Source organism: Cyprinus carpio, chromosome A13 (genome assembly GCF_018340385.1).
Source record: "Cyprinus carpio isolate SPL01 chromosome A13, ASM1834038v1, whole genome shotgun sequence".
In the NCBI taxonomy this organism is placed as follows: domain Eukaryota; kingdom Metazoa; phylum Chordata; class Actinopteri; order Cypriniformes; family Cyprinidae; genus Cyprinus; species Cyprinus carpio.
In genome coordinates, this window is record NC_056584.1 from 6,889,976 (window position 1) to 6,913,006 (window position 23,031).

The 23,031-nt window shown below is 37.3% G+C and overlaps 1 protein-coding gene across 2 annotated transcripts; it reads right to left on the reverse strand.

Moving 5' to 3' along the window:
- Nucleotides 1–1,249: 1,249 nt before the first annotated feature.
- Nucleotides 1,250–7,394, reverse strand: LOC109112530 (potassium voltage-gated channel subfamily G member 3-like). 2 transcript variants are annotated; one of them, XM_042768499.1, is made up of 2 exons: nt 6,481–7,394; nt 1,250–3,571 (listed from the first exon to the last, which is right to left on the reverse strand). In XM_042768499.1, exons 1-2 carry the CDS (start codon nt 7,083–7,085, stop codon nt 2,926–2,928), a joined length of 1,251 nt encoding a protein of 416 aa, XP_042624433.1. In that variant the 5' UTR covers nt 7,086–7,394; the 3' UTR covers nt 1,250–2,925. The 2 variants fall into 2 exon arrangements, with proteins under 2 accessions (XP_042624433.1, XP_042624432.1); XM_042768498.1 differs by having other exon boundaries at nt 6,451–7,394.
- Between the last annotated feature and the right edge of the window lie 15,637 nt (nt 7,395–23,031).

Consider the following 23,031-nt stretch of genomic DNA (forward strand, 5'->3'; position numbering starts at 1 on the left):
CCCTTACTATACTGTGATGGGGTCTCCTGGAGCGCAGAGACAGAACCAATAAAACCCATTATAAACGAGGCATTTATTGCATCCAGTGGGGACATAATAACTGATTATAATGACTTATATTGTGTTTTTACGCGTTGTGTTGCATTCCACTGCGTAAACATAAAACCATGTCTTCATTTGTTATCGGAGAAACGACAAACAACAAGCGCCACTCTACACTGCTCAAAACTCGCGTTTGAATCATCAGTGGCAAATTCTTTAAATATGTTAAAGTACTTACAGGCTGTGAGTCAGAAAAGTGGGCCAACATTGTAGGCTACATAAAGATCCCTTATGTCTACCATTATTAATGAAGCAGACAATAGAGAGAAGCAGTGGGATGAAAGTGTATTAAGAACCAATGAGTGGCAGCTGACACCTGTGGTCTGCAACTAATTTCAGGGATTTCACTTATTTTCACTTTCACATTAATTTCTGGGTGTTGTGTGTACATGTGAGCCAAGGGAGTCTGTGTCTGAAGTGATCTGAAGGCACACTGGAGAGCAGATCAGCATGATCTCTTCAGGAGGTTTAATTAATGAGGAGGGAAATCTTAGCAAATTTTGGTCTGACACATTATGCTTCCTGTAACCCAAAAACAGAATGCATCTATTTCCAATCACACAGACTTCTGATTATTAATTCACAAAGGCCTGTGCTGCAGTCAGTGACTGCTGGTTTCCATCCATAAACTACTGTGAGATGACTATGATAAGTGAGAATCTGGTAATTACAGAGAAGAGAGGAACCGCACCTTGCACAAGAGGAATTATTCTTAGAAAAGGTGAAAGTTTTTTTACTCACTTCTTTAAACAGGTAGTTTGTCTAGATTTAAACTGGCAATCTTGTTTGCATTTTGTCAATCTGATGTCAATTTTTTGTTTTGTTTTAACTAAATTCCTTGGGACGGGAGATTTTGTACACAATATAAAATACATCTTTAAAAATCATACTAAATATAATATTATTGATGGTTCTTGCCTGCTGGTCCCCTTAAACATGAATAAAGTATAACACATTTTAACCAAATACGTGTCCTGAATTATTTTAATATTATTGTTGGTTTTTTATTGTTGGTGGTTTTAAACATGAATAAAGTATTATATATATATATATATATATATATATATATATATATATATATAAAGGAAATAAATGAGGGAATGAATAAAAAAATAAATAAAAGAGAAATATTAAAATAATAAAAATGCATGAATAATCATTATTGCACTGTTAAAAAAAAAACCTTGTACCATATTTTGTTATGTATCATGTGATGCATACATGAACATTGGAATTATTCATATGTTTACCATACTGTAAAAAAAAAAAAAATAGTTTGTAAAAGTATATTGCAAATATAATGCAGATCTCTAATATGCAGTATGTTTTCTTTTAAAGTGAACATGAAACTCTTTTTACTTCTATGATCTGAATATTAACACATGTAACAGAATCATCTGAAACTGACTGAATGCTGAAAAGTGGATATGATGTGCCATAATGAACCTGGTGGTTGTAGGGAAGGGGTTGAAAACATAACAGGGATTTGTGGCATCAGCTAAAGAAAACTAAAACAAACTTTTCTGAATCTGGAATAATGTGCACAGATGAATGTGCACCAAGAAAACACACAGGGTCAATTTTCATGTTGACTTTCTTAAATGTTGACTTCCATTTTAAAATTCTCTTAAAATTTAAACAGGTCATGATTATTTACATGTTATTTAACATCAAATAACAGTTCTGGTACAATTTTACGCCCTTTTTTCCTCAAGTAGAAGTCCTCCCATGATGTACTTGGAGAAACGTGTAAAGACAAAAAGACAGATAACAGCACATTCTCTGAATGTTCCTTTAAGTGCATTAAGGAACATAAGAGCCACAACAAATTAGAGACAGCAATGAGTCGGGGAGAAGTGGGTGGCATGGGTGACTCCATGAGAGGAGATGCCATGAGGTAGCTGTGTCACTAAAGATCTCCAGAACCTTCCGTGGATTTACAGAGAGCTTTCTGTGAAACCCCAGAAGGTGTACGAGCCTCAAGGCATCTCGCTCCCGTATGAAAACCGGCAAGGCAGTAGAGGACATTCAGAGGTAGAGGATTCAGGGAGAACTCTACATGCTCTGCGTGGTGTCATCCAAAGCACCCAACTCTCCATGACAGCACTCTCTCTCCATGGCCCGTTATGTTCCTCTCAGCATAGCTGGCCACACAGCTCTCGCTTTATCCTTGTAATTCTCAGTCTATTCCGCTCATTATATGCCACTACCTCTGGAGGTTTGCTGTCACACTGAATTGGGTCTACACAACAATTTAGCCTGGAAAGAATATTCAGAGTGATTTAAATTCATGTTTTTGTAACCCATTGTCAGTAAAAAGAGGCTCTAAATATTTTAAATACTGGAAAAAGTGGTACTGCTTTAAAACTTCATTGCTTATAAACGAAGGCATCATCAAAGAGAAAGGTTCCTGGGTGACAAGATGATTAAATTATTTCTCTCATATCTGCTTGCCAACACTGTGGGCTGCCTAAGTGGCATTCAAAAGCTAAATCCTTTGGAGGAATGCCACATGTATAAGGTAAAGTGCAGATCTCTGCGAGAGCGAGTCTTTTCAAGGCCTCTGAAAGTTTCCTTCCTTGTCAAGGACACCTGGCCTCTGTGATACCGTCACCATGGTAGCCTCCTCCAGCCCCTTGAGTAACAGATACAACACATACTGAAGCTCAGCGGCGCTGAGAGAGTCTGTTCTGGAGATGAATGTGGCAGATGGAAATGCCTAGGGAGATCTTTGCACTAGCCATCGATTTCTCTAGTAGAAAGACGAGGTTTGAGTCCCGTTAATTGTGATAGTTAAACCTTCCGGAAGGTTTTGACTCAGAGTCAATTGAGGAACTCGGCAGACAGGCTTCGGGTGTAGCGGGCCGAGCGGAACTTGAGTTCGTGGTAGCACTGCACAAAGCTGTGGTAGATGAAAGTGATCGGAAGAGCAAGCAGCACTATACCGCTCACGACGCACAGGCCACCAAGCACACGTCCTGGCACAGTGATGGGGTACATGTCTCCATAGCCGACAGTCGTCATGGAGATAATAACCCACCAGCAGGCGGCAGGAATGCTAGCGTATTCCTCGTTCCCGGACTCCAGATCCAGGCCGTGCTCTAGTAGTTGCGCCAGCGCCCCGAATATGGCCATGGCCACGCAAATGAAGACCAGGAGCATGACCATCTCACGGTAGCAGCGCCTCAACGTTAACCCCAAAGTCTGGAGCCCTAGGAAGTGACGTGCTAGCTTGATGACCCAAAAGATTCGCATCATGCGCAGCACGCGCAGCGTCACGCCAGCCCTCTGCAGCTGAGAGTTTTCTCCAGTGAGAACCGTCATGGTGACAGAGATGTAATAGGGGGTAATGGCCAGCAGGTCTATGATGTTCAGCGGACGTCGCACAAACTCACACTTGTCTCGGGACACAATGAAGCGCACAATGCACTCTGCCGTGAACCATCCGATGCACACCGCCTCAATGATCCTGGACAGGTGCACAGTGATGGAGAAAGAACAGAAAGAAAGTTTGAGAGAGAAAGAATGGGAAAAGGAACATGTTGATCCATAATAAAAAAAAAATAGAAAGTAGTCTCATTAACCACATCAGATTTTAAGTTCAAGGTGCCTAAGTGCTTACATCACTTTGTGATAATTCAAAGCCATTTTAAAGCTTTCACTGAGACTCATCATCGTGTTTGCTAAGCTGTTGAATGCTTTCCTTATTGCTACTGCTGCTTGCTCACAGATCCTTTGAAAAGCACACTGAAATTTTCTGAGGCAAAAAGTAGTAAGGTCAAAAAGCTAGCAATGGCTTTAGGAATGGGCCGACTTCCTTCAGAATTATGCTTCTATTCATGAATGCAAAATTGTGCCTACAGCTTTAATAATGGCTTAGAATTAATAAACTGATGAAATTACATTAGCAATAAATAAATGAACAGCAGACCATTAACTAATTAAAATTCAACTGCTAATTGGAACAAATGCACAGTAAATGTATATTTTCATTATATCTTACATGAAATAGAACTATTGCTGTCTTGAAGCATTTTGAAATGCACTCTGCTATTTAATCCATGCAACTGTTTGGAATCCCATAAGGCCTAGCAACACTTTTTATGGAGTAATGCCAATATTGATCACAGTATTTGTATTCCTCTCAGAGTCTAATGATGACAGTAATGATGTCTGATGAAAGCCAGACAGGAAAATGGATTGAAGCATATTTACAGAATGTCAATCATTGTTAGGGACTGAGTGATATGTCAATGTCAATGCTCATTTTCTTTATCTGTTTTGGCATTTTGTTAAAAGGGTTGCTGGGTCTTAAAGGGTTGTATAAATAACTAAAATAAATAAATAATTAAAGGCAAACCATTCCAGTTCAAAGCCCTGCCATTTTCTCTTCATTTTAAAAACAAAATCAATATAATTTCAAATTTGTTTCTGAAGGTGAGATTATAATTTCTCGGTGGAATCGGTGGAACAGAGATCTGGCAACTGATAGCAAAGTTAGTTCTCTAAAAGAGAAACAAGTTGTTGGTTCACAACCATTTGACAAATTGGACATAAATACTGTTTTTCCATTTTAAACAATTTTGGATTTGGGCTTTTACCAACATCTGTTACACCGAAATCACTGGTGTGGCCTATTTCTGCACCTGTGTTTATAACCCCAAAATAGATGCGTAAAATGTCCCATTTTACATCAAGTGGAGTGGAACTCCAGTTTATATGCAAAAAAATTGCCTGATGCTTTCGTGTCAGATGTGCTTTTCTGACAGAAGTCAACTTTGAGCTGGAATAGAAGCATAGTAGAGGAAAAATGGAGACATTGAGAGATGTCCCCAAAGACATAATCACTCATACTAATGACAGCTGACACTCATACTAAAAAAACAAAAATGATTTTTTTTCAGCATAGTAGATGTTGTTTTTTTTTTAAAAAACACACATAGAATGAAAGTTTGCTCCTCAGGTACCAGTACCTTCAGAACAGTCCGTGTGGCAGTTATGAATATGAAACAAACACAGAGGTTAAAAGGATATTAAAAAACAAGGACATTGCTAATAAACTAGTGGTCAGTGGTTGTTTCTAACATTGTTTTTTGCGGGTTTCTAACTATATATTGTCATATTATTGTCATTTTTTCTTTAATTATTATTTTTTTTTTTATGCCCTTAAATTGGGTCAGAGAAAAACATTCAAGCTTAAATAATATCAAAAAACTGACATGTTTTGCTGTTTAGAATCTGGCACTTTATTATAAGATAATGGTCCATCATTCCTCCACATGATCTACAGCTGGCTCTCAACCTTCATTCAGCACCTTGGAGAGAGATAGCTCTCGCTTCCTCAAAATAGTGTGCTTTCCAACTTCGCTTCGGCTTTTAGCTACACACAATGTTACCAATCTCACAATCAGTGAAAATCGTGGAGCTCTTAACTTCGAGATGCTCGAGTAGGCTATTTGTTCACTAGACTATGAAACTTTATGACTTCTTTTCATGCTGAAAGATAAAAGACAAACATTTAGGAAAAAGGACAACATGACAATATACACATGATACAGAAGACTGTAGACAAGTGTGGCTGCAGATGCGTATTTAATATTTATAGGCATTGCTTTATGAGGAATTGGGCACATACACACAATGTGTTCTTGTATTAAAACAGCTGGACAAACAGCTTGCATTAAAACTGATGAGACGTGTTTTTGAATTGATTTTGACTGCTAATGGCGTGAGACACCGCGCAACGGACAAAGACATAATCTAACTTCTTTTTAGCCTAAGGCAATTAAAAATAGTGCAGGCCTAAAATAAAATTAATAAAATAACTGCAATTAATTAGGTGATTTTAGAAATTTCAAGAACAACATTCATGATTAAAACAGAAAAGCTGCTTTATATATATATATATTAGATATATATATATAGATATATATATATATATATATTGAGCGAAAATATTCAGTAGTAAATTTATTTATAACTGAAGTAGCATTTGGCTAGTCATGTGATTTCAACATGTCAGCCCCATGAGGAGACTCTCTCCATGTAGGTTATTGCATGTGACTGTAAATCACATATTTAGTCAAAAATACAACTTATTTTATCATGTCTAGCATTTTATTAAGTGTTAAAATCAAGCGCACCTTTAAAAGATATCCAACATTTAAAAACTAGTCAAGACATCTTTGCATGCCGTTTCATTTCCGCTGCGTGGCGTCTAGCTGTTTTTATTTATTTATTTTAACACAAGAACGCATCCCGTGTCAAAGACCCCCTGTGAGGATACTTTTACAGCTGAAATCTCACCAAAAAGTTAGGAAGTTTATACAAGAAAGAAAACATAAATACCCGGATGGATGCTCTAAAGAGTCTGTGTACCTGTGCTCTTCCACTATGTTGCTCTCGGCAGTTTTCCAGTCAGGAAGAGTGCTTGCGCAAAGTATTACCATGGACACAATGACAAAAATCACCGACACGGACGCCAAAATTTGCGCGGCCAGAGAGGAGGTGGGCTCCTCGAAAGTCCTGCGCATTCGCTCCAGCCACTGCGAGTCCCGCTTCCCGTTCGACTCATCAGTCCTAATTTCCTTGACCGTTTCGTGGTGCTCCTCGGTGAAGTGAGTGTAGGAGTCGGACATGCGGTCGTCGAGTCTCCGCTGGCAGCAGAACTCCAAATGAGAGCTTTCCAAACCCCAGTAAATCATCTCGTTGTAAAACGACAGCTCGCACATATGCGGGACGAAGCGCAGTTTGCCGTACTTCACGTACAGCATAATGAAACCGAACGCTTCTGAATGTCTATCAAAGAAGAACTCGTTCCTCTCTCTATCGTAATCATCGCACACTTCTAGCACTTCTCTCTCCGAGGCGCAACTGTGGAGACGACTCACTCTCCTCAAAGGGAAATCCTTGATTACGTCCTTCGGAAAAGCGTACTTGGTGCCACCCACGTTAATGATACAGACGCTTTTGCCAAACTTCATTTTCGCGAACTTTTAAATCCTCGAGTGCAGATGAAAGTCATGTTCAGTTGGTAGCGTCAAATACTCCCAGATTTAGCTTCAAAGTTCACCCTTCTTCAAGTGTCCACCACGAAAGGGAAGCAGCTGGATAAGACGCCGTCTCTCTGGGCATTCTCGGTTTGGATAAAACTTGCGCGCTCGCGGTGCGCTTGTACCTGTGCTGTACTCCACACACGCGGCATCATGAGGGCACTTGGATTTCCGCGATGCACCGAATCCAACCTGCGAGTGAGGCACCGGGCGCGAACAGTGATGTTATGCGTGCGCGCACACGCAAGCACGCACATACATAGCTTCTGAAGTACTCTCATGTCTCTTCTCTCGATGTTCTGTTGTCTATCCACAGATTTCAGGAGACACTTATCATTCGTTGAGAGTCTACATTTAAAAACAGATTTTACATATTCATCTTGCAAAATCGACTTCATAGTGTCCTAGCTCCTAGTATATACTTTATGAATTCCCTGTGCGAACAATCACATTTGTTTTGTATATTTAAAAGTTAGCTTTCTCATAATGGCCACAGTTGCTAAAGAGATGCACATTTTGATAATCAGAAGTCATCATGTGGCCAGCAATTGTTTAAATTAGATCACTTCACACTCTCAGATTTTATAGCTTTGATAGTTTGGTATATTACAATGATAACATGTCACCAAAGTGCCACCTTTTCTGTAACACTGTTTTATTAAAGAGTTGTATACTGTACATATTTGTATGCCTATTGTTGGGACATAGGCTACACTGGAAAAGCAGAAAATGATTTACCTCAGACAAACAGATAGATAGATAGATAGATAGATAGATAGATAGATAGATAGATAGATAGATAGATAGATCACAGTTTTGTTGTAACTTAAAATGTGGACCTTCAAACCTTGAGCATGCAGTCTGGAGTAAAAGTAAAAGTATAGACATAAAACGAAAAGAGATGACAGCTAGAGGGCGCCTCTTTTCTTTATTCATTGAGTTAGTCCCCTGCTTACATTTGTGAGTGACATTTACACTTGCTGGCCCAGATCTGTGCATGAACTTGAATATAGGGGATATTATCCCTCATTCAGTTCACTATTTTGATATGAACTATGTGCTGAACAGTATTCAATTTCAAAGCAATGATTAAAGACTGATAATTACAGCTCCTGCCATGGGCTTTAATTACCCATAGCAAATAGAAAGCCCTGATTATAAATCTGCTTTAATTAAAAAGCGATTTAATGGTAGAGAGATCATTAAAAAAAAAAAAAAAAAAGGTTTTAGTATGGTCTTGTGCTAAATGAGGACCTCATCCAAACATAATAAAATAATATTTAAACAATGGCTGCTCCCAGGCAGGGAAAAAACAAACAAAAACAACAACAACAACAACAAAACATATCATTGTTTTTATTTTTCATAACCTTATACATTATGAAAAGCTCATTCCTGAGTACATAAAAAAGAGTCTGGCACAAAAATGAAGATACAATACATTTTTAAAAGTTATTTCAAATTCATTCAATCAGCCAAACTGTAATGAAGAAAATATAGATGTCTAGGGGATAAATATAACTTTTTATGGACCAAATATGCAAGTGAGATTGAAAGAGAAAGGCCACAATTCCTCTGGGGCGAAAACAAGATAGGTGGTTTTAATAACATACAAACAAACAAGCAAATTTAGAGATTACATTTACAAATATGCATTTAGCAGACGCTGAAAGTGGCTTACAGTGCATTCAGGTTATACACTGATGACTTCATGTGCCTGTGCAAGTTGTGAAAACTATGAAAATCTAGGAATTATTGGATTTCAAATCACTATAGGGTTCGAGGCATCAAAAGTAACTAAGTAACGAGCTGTTTTATGGATGGTAACTGTAATATTATTAATGAAATCTTATTGGTAATTAGTTACACTACTAGTTACTGCAAAAAGTAATATTATTATTGTAACTAGTGGTACCTGAAGGGATAGTTCTCCATTCTTGCCAGCAGTTCACCAGGAACTCACCAGGACGTACTGTAGGATGTATTCTACTACCACCACTCTCACCACTGTTAATGGCACTGAAGAAAGAGGTTATAGCAAGCTCCCCCCTCTGGAAGAGATGGTTGCTGCGTATCTGTGCCCTCCATCGTCCCTGGGGTTGAAAGCCCATGCACAGCCATCTAAGCCCTGCAGGACTACCATCACCCCTATCAAACAGGGCTTATTCAGCGGCTGGCCAGGCTGGCTCAGTGCTTCACATGATGGCGGTACTTCAAGTTCTCCAGGCCAAACTTCTCTGCACCATGGACGAGTCCGGCCAGAGTTCTGATGCCTTTAGAGAGATGCACACCACGACTGACTTGGTTCTGGACACTACTAAGGCCAATGCACAGGCGATCGGCAAGGCTGTGGCTAATTTGGTGGTGCTGGAGCACCCCACCTTTGGCTGAATTTGACAGTGATCAGTGATGCTGACAAGGTTGCCTTCCTAGACTAGCAAGTCTCTCCTAAGGAACTATTTGGCCCTGCCATGGATGGGTTTGCCGAGTGGTTTACAGCGGCACAGAAGTCATCACAGGCAGTGCGTCACTTCCTACTATCAGTACACAGTCATTCCAGGACTGTCCCTGGCCCCACACACTTTTATGAAGTGCATATATGCGGCTCTTTCTACTCTAAGACAGGTTTTAGACAGATCAGAACAGGAACTTATTGCTCACAGGTCGCTGCTGCTCAGCCCCCTGTTGCACCTTGGGTTGAGAAACAATTTAACCAAGAGTTCCTTGTCTCCCAGCCAGAGAGTGGTCTTTCTGGGGACAGTTATCGATTCTGCCCAAATGCAGGCATGGATTACACTCCCATACTGTTAAGCGACTAGTGGCATCATTCAAATTAGGGACTTCATGTCCCCTCAGGGCTTTCCAGAGGTTGCTCGGCCTCATGTCATTCTCCTCTGTCATTCTCTTGGAATGCTCAACATGTGGCCCCTTCATTACTGGCTGAAAGCCCATGTCCCATCCCATGCTTGACGCCTGGGACATTTTCATCTCAGGGTAACCCACTGCTGCATCAAAGCCGTGGCCCCTTGGCAGATGCCTCCAACTTGGGTTGAGGAGCTCTGCATGAGGGCATGAGGGAATGCTTTAAGCTCTCATAATGTTGAATCTGTCCTGAAGAGATCTATAAGAGATCTACCGCAGATGTATGCAATAAAATCATTTAGCAACTGTGCACAATATGAGAAAATAAGATCAACTAGCCTTTCTTAATGAAAATCCCTTGCATTTTTGTCTCTTTCGCAGATGAAATGTAATGAAAACAGAGCTGGACAGCAGAACTAATGATTTCACTGTTCACTGAGCTGTAAGGGTAAATAATCTTTGCTGTAGAGAACATTGATCTGTTCTTGGTGTGTCATGATAGAGAGCAAAAACATTTCAATAAAAATCTGTCATTTTTTTTTTTTTACTCATTTCATGTCATTCCAAATATGTGGAATACAAACGAATAAATGTGTAATAATCACTCTTCTCTATGGTGCTTTGGTGTCTCAATCCTTGTTTACTGTAATTGCATGGAAAAAGAAATAAGAGGGTGAATAAATGATGACAGAATTTTAAATTTTTGGCTAAATTGTCCTTTTATCTGTTCCTTTATTTTTATAATTTCCTTCTTAGTTAAGCATTTAAGAAGGGCTTAGAGGGTTTGTTCTTAAAAGAAAGGTTGTTCAAGGATGTTCTTCATGAATAAATAAAACTAATAAAAAATAAAAATACAGAAAACAAAATAAGACCTGACTGTGTTGTCAAATTTCACAGACAGAAGAAATTGTTATAATTTTCATCCCAATGCTATTCATAAATATTTGTTGATTTCATCTTACAATAATGCTGATATTACTTAATTACCATTATCATGTGTAACTGTAGATTTGAGCAGTTTGGCACGCTCAGACTGGCCCTGTAGATTACTTTCGGCAAGCATTCAAACTATTTCATAATTAATATTCCAGCCTCATTTATTCACATATGTCTGGGGTTCTCATGATGAAAGTACTCTGTAATTATTCATGCTGATTTTTGAAATGGACTTTTTCCTCACATTCTCCATATCCCGTTTGTGACTGAGAGAAAAGCACAGGTTGCACTGACATGTCCAACAGGGGTGTAACCTCCTACAAGTCTGCGCTGTGTTCAAAAGCCGAGAGCTTGTCTTCATCTTACTGTAGCAATCAGTAGCCTGTTCTTGCATAAAAAAAGACTTCAGAAAAAAAAGAATTAAGTTAAATATTAAAATAGTTTTTTTATAGTTTTTATGAAGAGTTTATGCAAGGTTTATATCAAAACAAATAGCAGTTGACTCTGGCACTTTTTGGGTAATTGTTAGTTCTCAGCTTGCATGCATGATCACATCTCTCAGTATCCTCCACAGATTGTTACTGTGGGGTTAAGAGTTTGGCCCTCGCTAGATAACAATGGGTCCGTCTCGAGAGGGGCAGCTGGAGTGGTGGCGTGTGGTCAGTCAGACTGGTGCCCTGAACGCTAATTATGCTCATAACAGAAATCCATGAGGATTCGTCATACCACTAATTACCTCTTCACCATGCCTGGTGCATCCTTGTCACGGTCATGTCACACATTAATGAGCTACATCTCAATACGAGCTTATTCCAGATCGAAATAATTAGACAGTGTTATACATAGCTGTGTCTACTCATCTCTGCCCTGTCTCTAGCCAGGTTGTGTAGGTGGTTAAATGTGAACCTGACCTGAATGACTGCCAAAAATATTAACTCTGCTTATAGCCCTTTGCTTCTTTTTTGTTCACTCCATTCTTCATTTTTATTTATACTTTTGGCTTTATTTTTAACGCTTTAAGGAGCAGAGGCATTATGATGGCACAGTCACGGTCTGGGGTGGGGGATGGGTTAGGATGGGGTGATTAAAGGGGCAGGGGCTCCCTGTGCACATCATTGCTTTAGTGAGTCAAAGATGTCTGTGCTGCCTGGAGGAAATTTAAAAATGGATGATTCCTTAGCCTTGATTTTAGATCAGTTATAATAATAATAATAATCCGTTTATGTTCATTAAAAATACAATATGAAACTCCCATTTTAAGAAAGCCCTATACCCCAGGCACAGAACCCCTCAAATATGAAATTTGAAATCTGTCATCTTTGTTCATAGGAACTAAGGTAAGAAACCATAAAGACTATGTGACTAACAATTGTAGGGAGATATATCATGACATGCTGACAGTCCCAAACACTTCACTAGTAACTATCCTGAGTTGTGACAAAAATGTCCATTTAGTGGTTTTAAGAGTCCTTTTAAAAAGAATCTGTCGCTGGTAAAACATTCACTTGTAATCTAATGACATATACCGTTCAAAAGTTTGATATCATTAAATGGAATTATATTAATGGTTTTATTCAGCAAGGATGCATTACATGTATCAAAAGTTGCAGTAAAAGCTTTTACAAAAAAAGTTTTATTCAGATAGATAAAATAAAAAAAATCTATTAATCAAAAATGCATCTTATTTCTCACAAAATATTAAGCAACACAACGGTTTTTAACATAATAAGAAATGTTGCTTAAGCATGAATGAATGATTTTTGAAGTATCATGTAAGACTGAACACTGGAATAATGATGCTGAAAAGTCAGCTTTGCGTCCCAGGAAAACACACTACATCTTAAATTATATTCAAATGGAAAACAATGTTTTAAATTGCAATTATTTCACAATAATACTGTTTTTGATCAAATAAATGCAGCCTTAGCATAATAGACTTTTTTTAAATAATTAAATAAATAAATAAAACAGACCCCCCCCCCCCCCCCCCCCCCCCCCCCCCCCCCCCCAAAAAAAAAAAAAAAAGTAAATAAATAAATAAATAAAACCCCCCCCCCCAAAAAAAAAAAAAATAATAATAATAATAATAATAAAAAAAAAAAAAAAAAAAAAATAAATAAATAAATTCTACTCTTAAATGGATGTCAATGGAGAAAACAAATGGTGTAGTTATGGCATCTAAATGAACTGACTTTAAATTTCGGTTCTTTGCCAAAATAAGTTGCAATGACCTGACTTTAAACTAGACACTCTTTTAAATGTAAGGCTTAATATGACTGGATCTGTTTAATGTTTACACTGTATAAATATGACAATAACTACTAATCATCGATAATCTGTTCCTCATTGAGGTAATCTTTTTTTATGAATAAAAGAATAAGTTGGTTCCTTGTGAGGGGGTTTCCGTATTCCACAGTAATATGACTAGCAACATTAACTCTGTGAAATTTCAGTACTGGTTCAAACTGTCACTGCTGAATTAGCTGCTTTTCATATCCAAGGAATATGATTTACTGCTGGCGGTTGCTGGCATTTGAGCCCTAGCAGCTTTAAAGCGACGTTAGAGGGATAAATAATGCTTGTCAACATTGAAATGTTGTCTTTCATTACCAATGGCTGGAGAAAGAGGAGAGAGAACCAAAGCTCTGAATTACTAACATACAACCAAACTCTATTATAACACCACTTAAATCCTAGTTTACTTCTCTTTACATTCTGTCATTTCTTTTGATTGAAAATGTGTTTTCCAGTTTCCCCCCTCAGTATCTTTATTTGTTTGCAGGTACAAGGCTCTACTTCCATTCCCTTCCCTTTATCTACTGCTTCTTTAGTTTAAATGCCTCTTCCATCATTTAGGCCCACGAGCAAGATGCTGTCTCAACTGAAAGTGCAGAGTGCTGAATATGTTCTGAAAAGTCCTCAGATTGCACAGAACACAAATAGATGCGCTTCCACTAACTCAGTCATCTTCCATCCCACAAGAATGTGCTGCTTCAATGGTGGAATTACATAAACACACTGAAGTACTCTCAACAACTTTAGACATAAAATCTAGAATACAGTTATATGTATGAACCTGAAGAGAATTCTAGTCACCTGAAAAAGATCAAACCTGGTAAGCAATCCAAAACGTAACCAAAATGTTAAGTACATATGGTCACAAAACGTTAACTCAGCCGCATTCTCTTACATACTGTACCACAAAAAAAAAAAAAAAAAAAAAATTCTTCTTGGTTTTTAATGGCAGCTGGCAAGCAGTGTAATAGGTGCATCATCACCACCTTCTGCTCCGTGGTGTGTTTTTTTTTATTTTTATAAGAAATGTCTCCCTTATAAAGTTTTGTTTTATATTTTTTTTATTAGCTTTGTTTGTATTTTTTGAGTTCTTTTTTTATTTTTGTATTGTTTTATTTTGTTTGATTCTTGTTCATACTTAATTCTGTAGTGAATTTGCTTTCGCCAACCTAGGGAGGCGAAATAGTGGGTACTCACATCCCCAGTGGCGTGATGATTTTTGGATCTGCACGTATCACTTAAGGTGGGTTATGAGACTGGTGGGATATCTAACTTTTAGAACCTCTTACTGTATTATCAACACAAGGAAGACACAAGTGTAATAAAATACGTTTTATAACAAAAGATAGACAAGAGTAATCACAGCTACTAAATGAATACCATAAATGAAAAAGGAATAAAGATGCATAAAATGCAAGTGATTCAGTTGGGTGTTGCTATGTCAGAGCTATGTTATCTTATGGTAAGATAAACTGTTGCTACTCTGAAACAAATAAGGTGAAGAACCTTATGTATCAAACAAATACGCAAGCTATTATTTGTTATCAACTGCAATCAGCTATATAATATCTAATGTAAATTAGAAAATCATAAGGATTTTTTTTTTTTTTGGTGGTCACAGGCCAAATCTTAGGAATCAGTCTCTTGGTGGGTGAAGGGCAAAAACTTCATTTTGATCAATGAGAAGTCCTGTCCTTCTTGGGCTTTGTACCAGAGGTGGTCTCCTCTGATGGCTCTGGTTGTCTGGGGGAGAGGCTGCAGTCTACTAATACAATAAACTAGGGTGACCAAATGTGCCATTTTCCCAGGACACGTCCTGGCCAGGATTTCTATATTCTATATATATCCACGTTTTGGCTTTGTTTGTGCTGCGCAGACCAATTGTTGTATGACAAAGTACCGTGAGAGCTCTAGAGAGCAGTCGGCTTCTTGTGCTTTTAAATCGCTCTCACGGTACTTTGATGTCATACACCGATCGGTCTGCTCAGTGCTGCTTCAAGTCCAACACTAATACGTACATGTATTTGCATCGCTTTTGACCATTCTCTGTAGATCCCACCTTCTCACACACCACGATTGGTCGTTTACATACGATGTCTGCATGTTATTGGTCAAATGATCATTACCTTCATTAAGTATGAAAACAGGAAACCAAAGCCAAAACCTGGATATTATAGGCAATATAGAAATCCTGGCCAGGACGTGTCCTGGGAAAATGGCAAGTTTGGTCACCCTAAATAAACCAGTGGTCTCAATCTTAATTGCTGGAGGTCCACAGCTCTTCACAGTTTTGCTCCAACCCTAATCAAACACACCTGATTCAGCTAATCAAGGTTTCCAGGATTACTTGAAAATTCCAAGCAGGTGTGATCTTGTTGGATTCAAAATCGTAATTATACACTGTGTATACAAGGACACTATTTTTTTTAAACAAGCACATGACATATCTGACACATTGCATGTTATTCTTTGTGAGATGTTTTGAATGTGCAGTAAAAATACAGATATTTTTAAGGAAAGCTCAAACTAGGTTGAGCTAGAGACACCTAAAACAAAAACTGCCCCTGGAAAATGGGCCACATTCCCATTAAGTCCCTTTAAGTGTTAAGGGGTTATCTCATAATCTAAAGAAACCTGTAGTTCTCTTAGGGATCATTTAACAGTATATATTCCACAGTCATGTGTCTAAAACACAAATTTGCAAATGCACAACTGAAGCATGACAACATGATGATGACAAACATGCTTGCATGCTCATCCATTGCAGTTCTCAAAGAATAGAAATATTCCACTGTGACTCGATGGAAAACAACTGGCTCGTGCCCTCAGATAACCTGAGACTGAAACCCCTTTTTCAGACAGACCTTAAACCTTTCATTTCTCCCTTGAGCCACTACACTTAAGTGTACTTTCAAAAGTGAAATCGTTTGTGAAGCTACTCCTCACCCTGCCTTTAAGGCTTTGTATCAACTAACATCTTAACAGGATGCTCTTAAGATTTTGGCCAGACATCCATAATGTATGACTGATACAATGTGATTTTAGCTTAAAGTAGGACACAAAACAAGGAAGAGATAAGAGGGGGATGGGGGGTGATGGTTTGCAGTTTTGCGGCACAATGTATGTTATAATATATTGTTTATACACTCACTAAACAAAGAGTGACAGCTTTTTAGTGATTATGAGCACTCTTTGCAAGCTTTCTAGTCTATAATCCATTTAAAATGTAGAACTTTGTTTTTCGGTCACACACACATTGCAAAGTTTCGGGAATGACGTCTGCATATTTATGCAGGGTTCACTCTCAAAGTAGCAATGATTTACATAGTGATAACCATAGACGGGACAAAATATGTGAAAATGTGCATTAAGACTAGAGCACCCTCACTAATTTCAGAAGCACCCTCAGTGATTATTTCTGTTAGTTGCAAAACTATATACAAAATCAACAAAATGCACTAAGTAAAATAATCGAATAAATATATTTACAATTTAAGCACTTACTGTAACTAAAATAAGTAGGCTATTAATAAAATAACTAGAGAAGGCTGACTATAATCAGCTTGCTTCCATTTAGTGAGATAAGCCTACTCCTCACTTGAATTTAAAAAAAAGCTCTTCTGGTCTTCAGTGATGAAGACAACGTTTGAGCGTGTACACACAATATCTGAGCGAGAGCAGAGCCAATTCATAGAAGAGCAATGTATATTTAAAAGCACACATCCAGTTTTGTGTGAGTGAAAGAAATCCGCTTGCGAGTGGAGAGATTCGTCCTCGCTCATAACACGGATCACGTAACATTATGTGTGCTCTATATTTGTCATATATCATGCTATAGAAACTGCTTAAAAATTAAGTATAAAGAGGAGAAGAAAGCAGCACTAGGCAGCTGCACATGCAAGGACCCACCACTGCCAGATGCAGTTAGAAATTTACTAAAAACAATCTAACTTTTAGCTAAGTTAGCTTTTTACCTCAAAATAAATTATCTCGGTTTTTCTAATGCCTTTAACACATTCTCTGAACAGCGGCAGTAATAAGAACTGTTTTCTGGTTTGTCATGTCATGTTTGACATATACCCTATACTGGAACAGAGTCGGTCACAAAAGATTTAATAGTTAAAAATTATATTTTTTTTTTAGTAAAACACGCAAAATAAAAAATGTTTACAGACTGAAAAATACTAAATTGAAATATATTTTTATGCCATTTTTATGTATTTTCACATTTTAAAGTTGACATTTTATTTTTGTGGCAAAATGAGTGTCTTTTATAGTACACAATTAAAGCAGTAATGCTCATTACAGTAGGATGGTATTTGCTGTGTTAAAAAATACAGCATTCTATTACTCTGATTGTAATTATGGTACTGTGATTTTTACTGTAATAAAAAAAAATACAGTATTTGATAGTAACTGTGATTATCTTACAGTCAGCATACTGTGGAAAATATTACAGCAACTCACTTCTTGTTAATTGTAAATTTCACAGTAATCTTTTTACAGTGTAGATTTAAGATATGCTCAATATTTTCAATAATGTGGTGGGCCAGAGTGTTTGGTCAAGTGATTGGCTGTACTATCATCCAAATGAGCAATTATATCAGGGCAAAGAGGAGATGAGAGATTATACTCTATTTCGCTGTCCACTTTGTGTGCCCTCTCAGAGAATAATGAACTTTAAAAATGATAAATGCCCTGATGATTTAGTTGCATAAGAGTACAAAGCATTATACAAGCAATCTTTTCTCATGCAGTCAATCCTCTCAAATGTTTTATCCTGCTTTGCTCTTTTGGTCTTCTAATGCATTAGCAGAACACTGAAGGTACTCAATTTGGATAATGTTGTTAGAGATTTTTATCAGAATTGACAATTCTCAGTTATTTGAATAAAATTATCACACAAACTGTTCAGTGCTATATTTGGGTAGACCGTGTGCAGTTGGAAGACTTTTTACTTTTTACAGTACCACACATGAATAATTAGTTAAAATGTGCATTATTATTATTATATTTTTTTATGTGTTATTTCTTTTCATAGATCAGTAGTACCCTAGTTCATATTTCCCACAGTTAGTTCATAAAGACAAGTGTTTTTGTTCCAATTGTACCCATGTCAAGTACAGTAGAAACACTCATCTGTAATGCTCTAAAATAGTCAAAATATATGATTTTGAATGGCAAAATGTCTTGAAAGATGCCATTCTTCTTTCAGCTCTTTATTTTTATTCCTGTTCTTTATTATATATCACATCTAGGATTTTAATAGCCCACTGTCCATCAGTAAATCAATGAAAAATTAAGATTAAGAGTTCAAATTAGGAACAGTTAATCTCTAAAACATTCAACAAAAGTTTTAATTTAAAAAAAAAAAAAAAAAAAATAACAATTAAAAACCAGCTCATGAGTATATCTCTAAAATAAAATAACATCGCTCAGTCAGTAAATGAGTAACTCGCTCATTCACATACAATACTGATGCAGGTACAGTTGTTACCCCACTGACCAACCTACACTCCTCTAAATTGCACAGTATCACTGAAAGGTACCTTGTTATGAAATATGGCAATTTTTAGAAGGCAGACTAAGGCCCTACACTAGTGCATTTTTGTTTTAAAACGGATTTTTAAAATGAAAATGATCCCCATCTACACTGGCGTTTTCATTGCATTTCAGAAACATTTTCCGTCCACACTAGACATACGAAAAAGCATGTCACATCACCATTCACCATTCATGCAGGTACAACTATAGCTGTGTATCTCATTTCAAAAGCTGCACCCTGAATGCGACCTTCTTTCACAAGAATTTGGAGGATGCATGAGGTGTATCCTTCGCTGCTACAGATAACCCACAATTCTCAAAAGTCACCGTAAACAACCATCATTTATTTGAAAAAAAAAAAAAAAAAAATGGTGGCACCAGCAGATGTAACGTTATTTTTAAATTGTATTACCTCAGTTGGTAGATGTGGTAAACAGGATTACAAGTGTTTTTTAAATGCTGAGAATAGTACTTTGCTAGCAAGGCTAGAGATTATTAATTTGTTTAACCCTCTGGTATTGTACATTTAACTAGCATGAGAGCGCAACAACACTATAAATGTGTTGGCATAGCAACGTGATACTTCCGGATTTGAGTGATAAATAATCAATGTCTAACCTGATTAAAAAAAAATTATTTAATGTTATCCACATTATATTTCATCTGCAGCAACACTGTGAATTTTATAATGATACGTTTGGTCATCAAATGCATCATTATGCAAACACATGAGCAGAGTTCTCGGCATGATAGACCCCTGACTAGCAGATCGACGTACCTCTTAATTTCTCTCCAATATGGTAGAAAATCAAATTAAACGAAATGTGGATGATGTTAACTGTGATAAGATGATTGACAGTGCAGTTTAAACAGTGACAGAATGCACATAACTAAGCAACAGAGCATCCGTTAAAGAAGCAGCTATGACAAAGTAGTATGTCCTAAAGCTTGCCTATTATTCTTCTACATACTCAAAAACATGTACTTTTTCTTCACAAAAAGAGTACATACTTTTATGGCATAGTATAAGTAGGCGAATTGGGATGCAGCAACAGCTATAGTGCATGATTGTATTGTTTACACGGTCGTCAAGGATACACAGAGTGAAAGTGGGCAGCCACGGCATCATTTTCAAAAGTCTCCATTTTGGTCTGTTTACACTGAAATGCGACAGAGTTTTCAAACCAAAATGGGGTCTGCAGCATTTTCGAGGGTCGAAAACACTGGGGTAGTATAAACGATGGGTGTAACCATAGCAAAAGTTATGTGTTTTAAAACAAAAACACATTAGTGTAAACAGGGCCTAAAGATCACATAAATCAAAGTTCCCTTTCAGTCGGTCACTCTCGACGTCACATCGGATGACAGATGAAATTGGGATCTTGCCAGAGAGACCAATCCACTTCGAGTTGTAACTAAACGAGCAAATGAGAGCCAATGAGTGTGGGTAAAGAGAGCCAATGAGTGTGGGTGTTACGGCACAGCAGCGGTGGTCACGGTCATTCGGCAGGTACAATATCATCGCCGGACAGACAGCCACACCAGAAGTGTGCAGTGGCTAGCTCCCCTGCGTGCTTCAGCACATAGCAATTCTCTAAAAGAGCAAACACAGGTGATCGCGTCTTTATAAAGATGTCTTATCACCCATGCGTTTCTGGATGCGATCGCTATCTGGCGCCTACATTTTTTTTTTTTTTTTTTTTTAGCTTTTTTTTATGTTATTTTGGTTTGAATATTTTTGTTTTGTTATTTTCTGTCACAAATGGGTGGGACTTTCCCCGACTATGACGTCATAATAGTGAGAAATCTGGAACTGCTAGTGTGGAGAGACTGTTTATGATCTATTGGGATTATAAAACAATGAGTGGGTGGACTTTTACCATTATAGGCAGGTTGATTTCACACACTGCGTCCACACAACTATGTTCAAACACCTTATAAAAGTGATTTTGCATTCTATGGCACTTTTAAAAATGATGTGTGTTTTAACCAACCAACCTTTTGTCATGTCTTTTCTGTAGGCTGGGCATCCCAAAACTCTCATTACAGAAGTTGCACTGCTGCTAATTATGAGGCAAGAACCCATAAGCCCTCACATCATCCAACTGCACAAGTGGTTTGAGCACCCCCAAAAATTCACTCTCATTATGGAGTATCCGGATCCCTGCAAGAGTTTGTGGGAATTCATCAACAATAATTCTCCAATGAATGAGACAACAGGTCAGGTCAACATGCGTCAGGCTGCACATGCAGTACAGCACTGTATTGAGCACAGTGTTTTTCATAACAATATTCATCCAGAGAATATCCTGTTGAAAAAAACACACTTTGGAGCCCAAGTTGATAGACTTAGGAGTTGTTGGGGTTTGGTTGCGTTTTTTTTAATGGAGTGTGGAAACTAGCATGTAGTGACTTATTACTGATCATGTGACACTTAAGAATAGCTAAATGCTGAAAATACATTACTTACAGAAATAAGGGGTTTCTTCCCACCTATGACAAATTTCACGCCATCTCCAAAATGTCTGGACTCTTGGAGTGTTGTTGCATGAGATGATGAACGTGTTCTCCATTTTGCAATAGACTGAAAATCATGCAAGCCAAAGTTAGATTTAACAACCCAAATTTATCCAAAGGTGAGAGAATATCATCGATAACACACACATACAGCTTTGGTAGAGAATGTCTTGTCTAGTGAAGTAAAACAGAGACTTAAATGTTCACCAAATGATGTTAGAGGTTAGCATTATGTGTTCAGAGATTTTAGAATAATAGTAATATTCCCTTTTGACTGTACTAAACGTGGAATTTCATGGAATTTGAAGTATACAAATATCAGTGTTCTAGTGGTATACTTGTAAGTGTACTATTTCAATACTCCTTGGGACTAAATTGGCCCACTTTCTAGTATATAAAAGTATACTTTAAGTATAACAGTAGCAAACTTTGAGTACACAACTAGTTTGCCTCTATGTTTGTAGTTTGTACTGCAATTATACTAAAAGTGAACTTAGGTATACTGATAGTTTACTAATTAAATACTTTGTACACTTTGAAGTATAGTGTTAGTAAACTACTAGTTTAGTAGTTTTATACTGCAAGTATACTCATACGATTTCTTTAAGTGAACTTTAAGTATACTACTATGTCCCTATTTAGGTTTTAGTTTGTATATATTTTGTTATATGAATATCTGAACATACAAAACATCCAAAGAAAGAACAGGGTATCTGCTTGTAAACAAAAACATTTTAATCTAGCTTCATGCATTCTTTTTTTTTAAACACTTTTAAGGAAGTGTCCAAACTTTTGACCATACTGTAATATAATATAGCCTACAAATAAAGAATATTGCCCGATATACCGGTATCGGTCTGTTTTTACACCCAGATATCGGTATCAGCCCAATAAAAAACCCATATCGGTTGGGCTCAAAAAAAATAAAAAAAAAAAAAAAAAATATATATATATATATATATATATATATTTATATATATATATATATATATATATATATATATATATATAACTTTAGTCTTTGCAACTTTAGGGATCTTATCTATTCACAAACAGCTTGTAACACTCCAAAGAGAAAGGAAAACTTGAAATCACATCACATGATCCTTAATGTAAAACTGTGTGAATGGCTCTCTGCGCAGCAGGATTTCTTTCAGCTGTATGAACATATCAGTTTGCTTTCTCATGTCACAGCTTTAAATCTGCAACTTCATTGCTAACAAATCCATTAATGAACCAGCTGGATATAAACTAATGCAGATAGATGGTAACAACCATGACATTAAGCATTTTGAGTCAGCATGTTTTGGTCACTTTTTTTAACCATTTGAGGTGTTGCTAATGTTCACATCCTCTCAGACTTGATAGCAAACATACTGCTCTCATTTTCTCCACGAATGCAGCATCTAATCAACAAATTAGTTACCTAGTAATAATATGAAAACATGCACTATAGTATAATGTGTACACAAGTGTCCAGCTCTGTGCAGCGTGTCACGTGTCAAAACAAACAGCATGTGGTGTCAGTGATTCAGCCTCTAGAGGCCACTCTCACTTTTGTATTGTATAATGACAGCGGAACTTCTCAGCCACTCCAGCAATGGACGCAACCTGGAAAAACTATCAGCATGGATTTTTGCCTATTGTTCCAGCAGTCAACTATCGGCGCCGATTAATCGATCGACCTCAAGATTTTATTTCAAGTAACAACACTTTTAATGGT

What these genes read in the sequence shown, in the direction of transcription:
- LOC109112530 (XM_042768498.1), bottom strand. Translation starts at nt 7,085, where the DNA reads ATGAAGTTTGGCAAAAGCGTCTGTATCATTAACGTGGGTGGCACCAAG. An exon ending in TCTTTAGAGCATCCATCCGG is followed by an intron (nt 3,572 to 6,450) that starts GTATTTATGTTT and finishes GCACCTGTCCAG; the next exon opens with GATCATTGAGGCGGTGTGCA.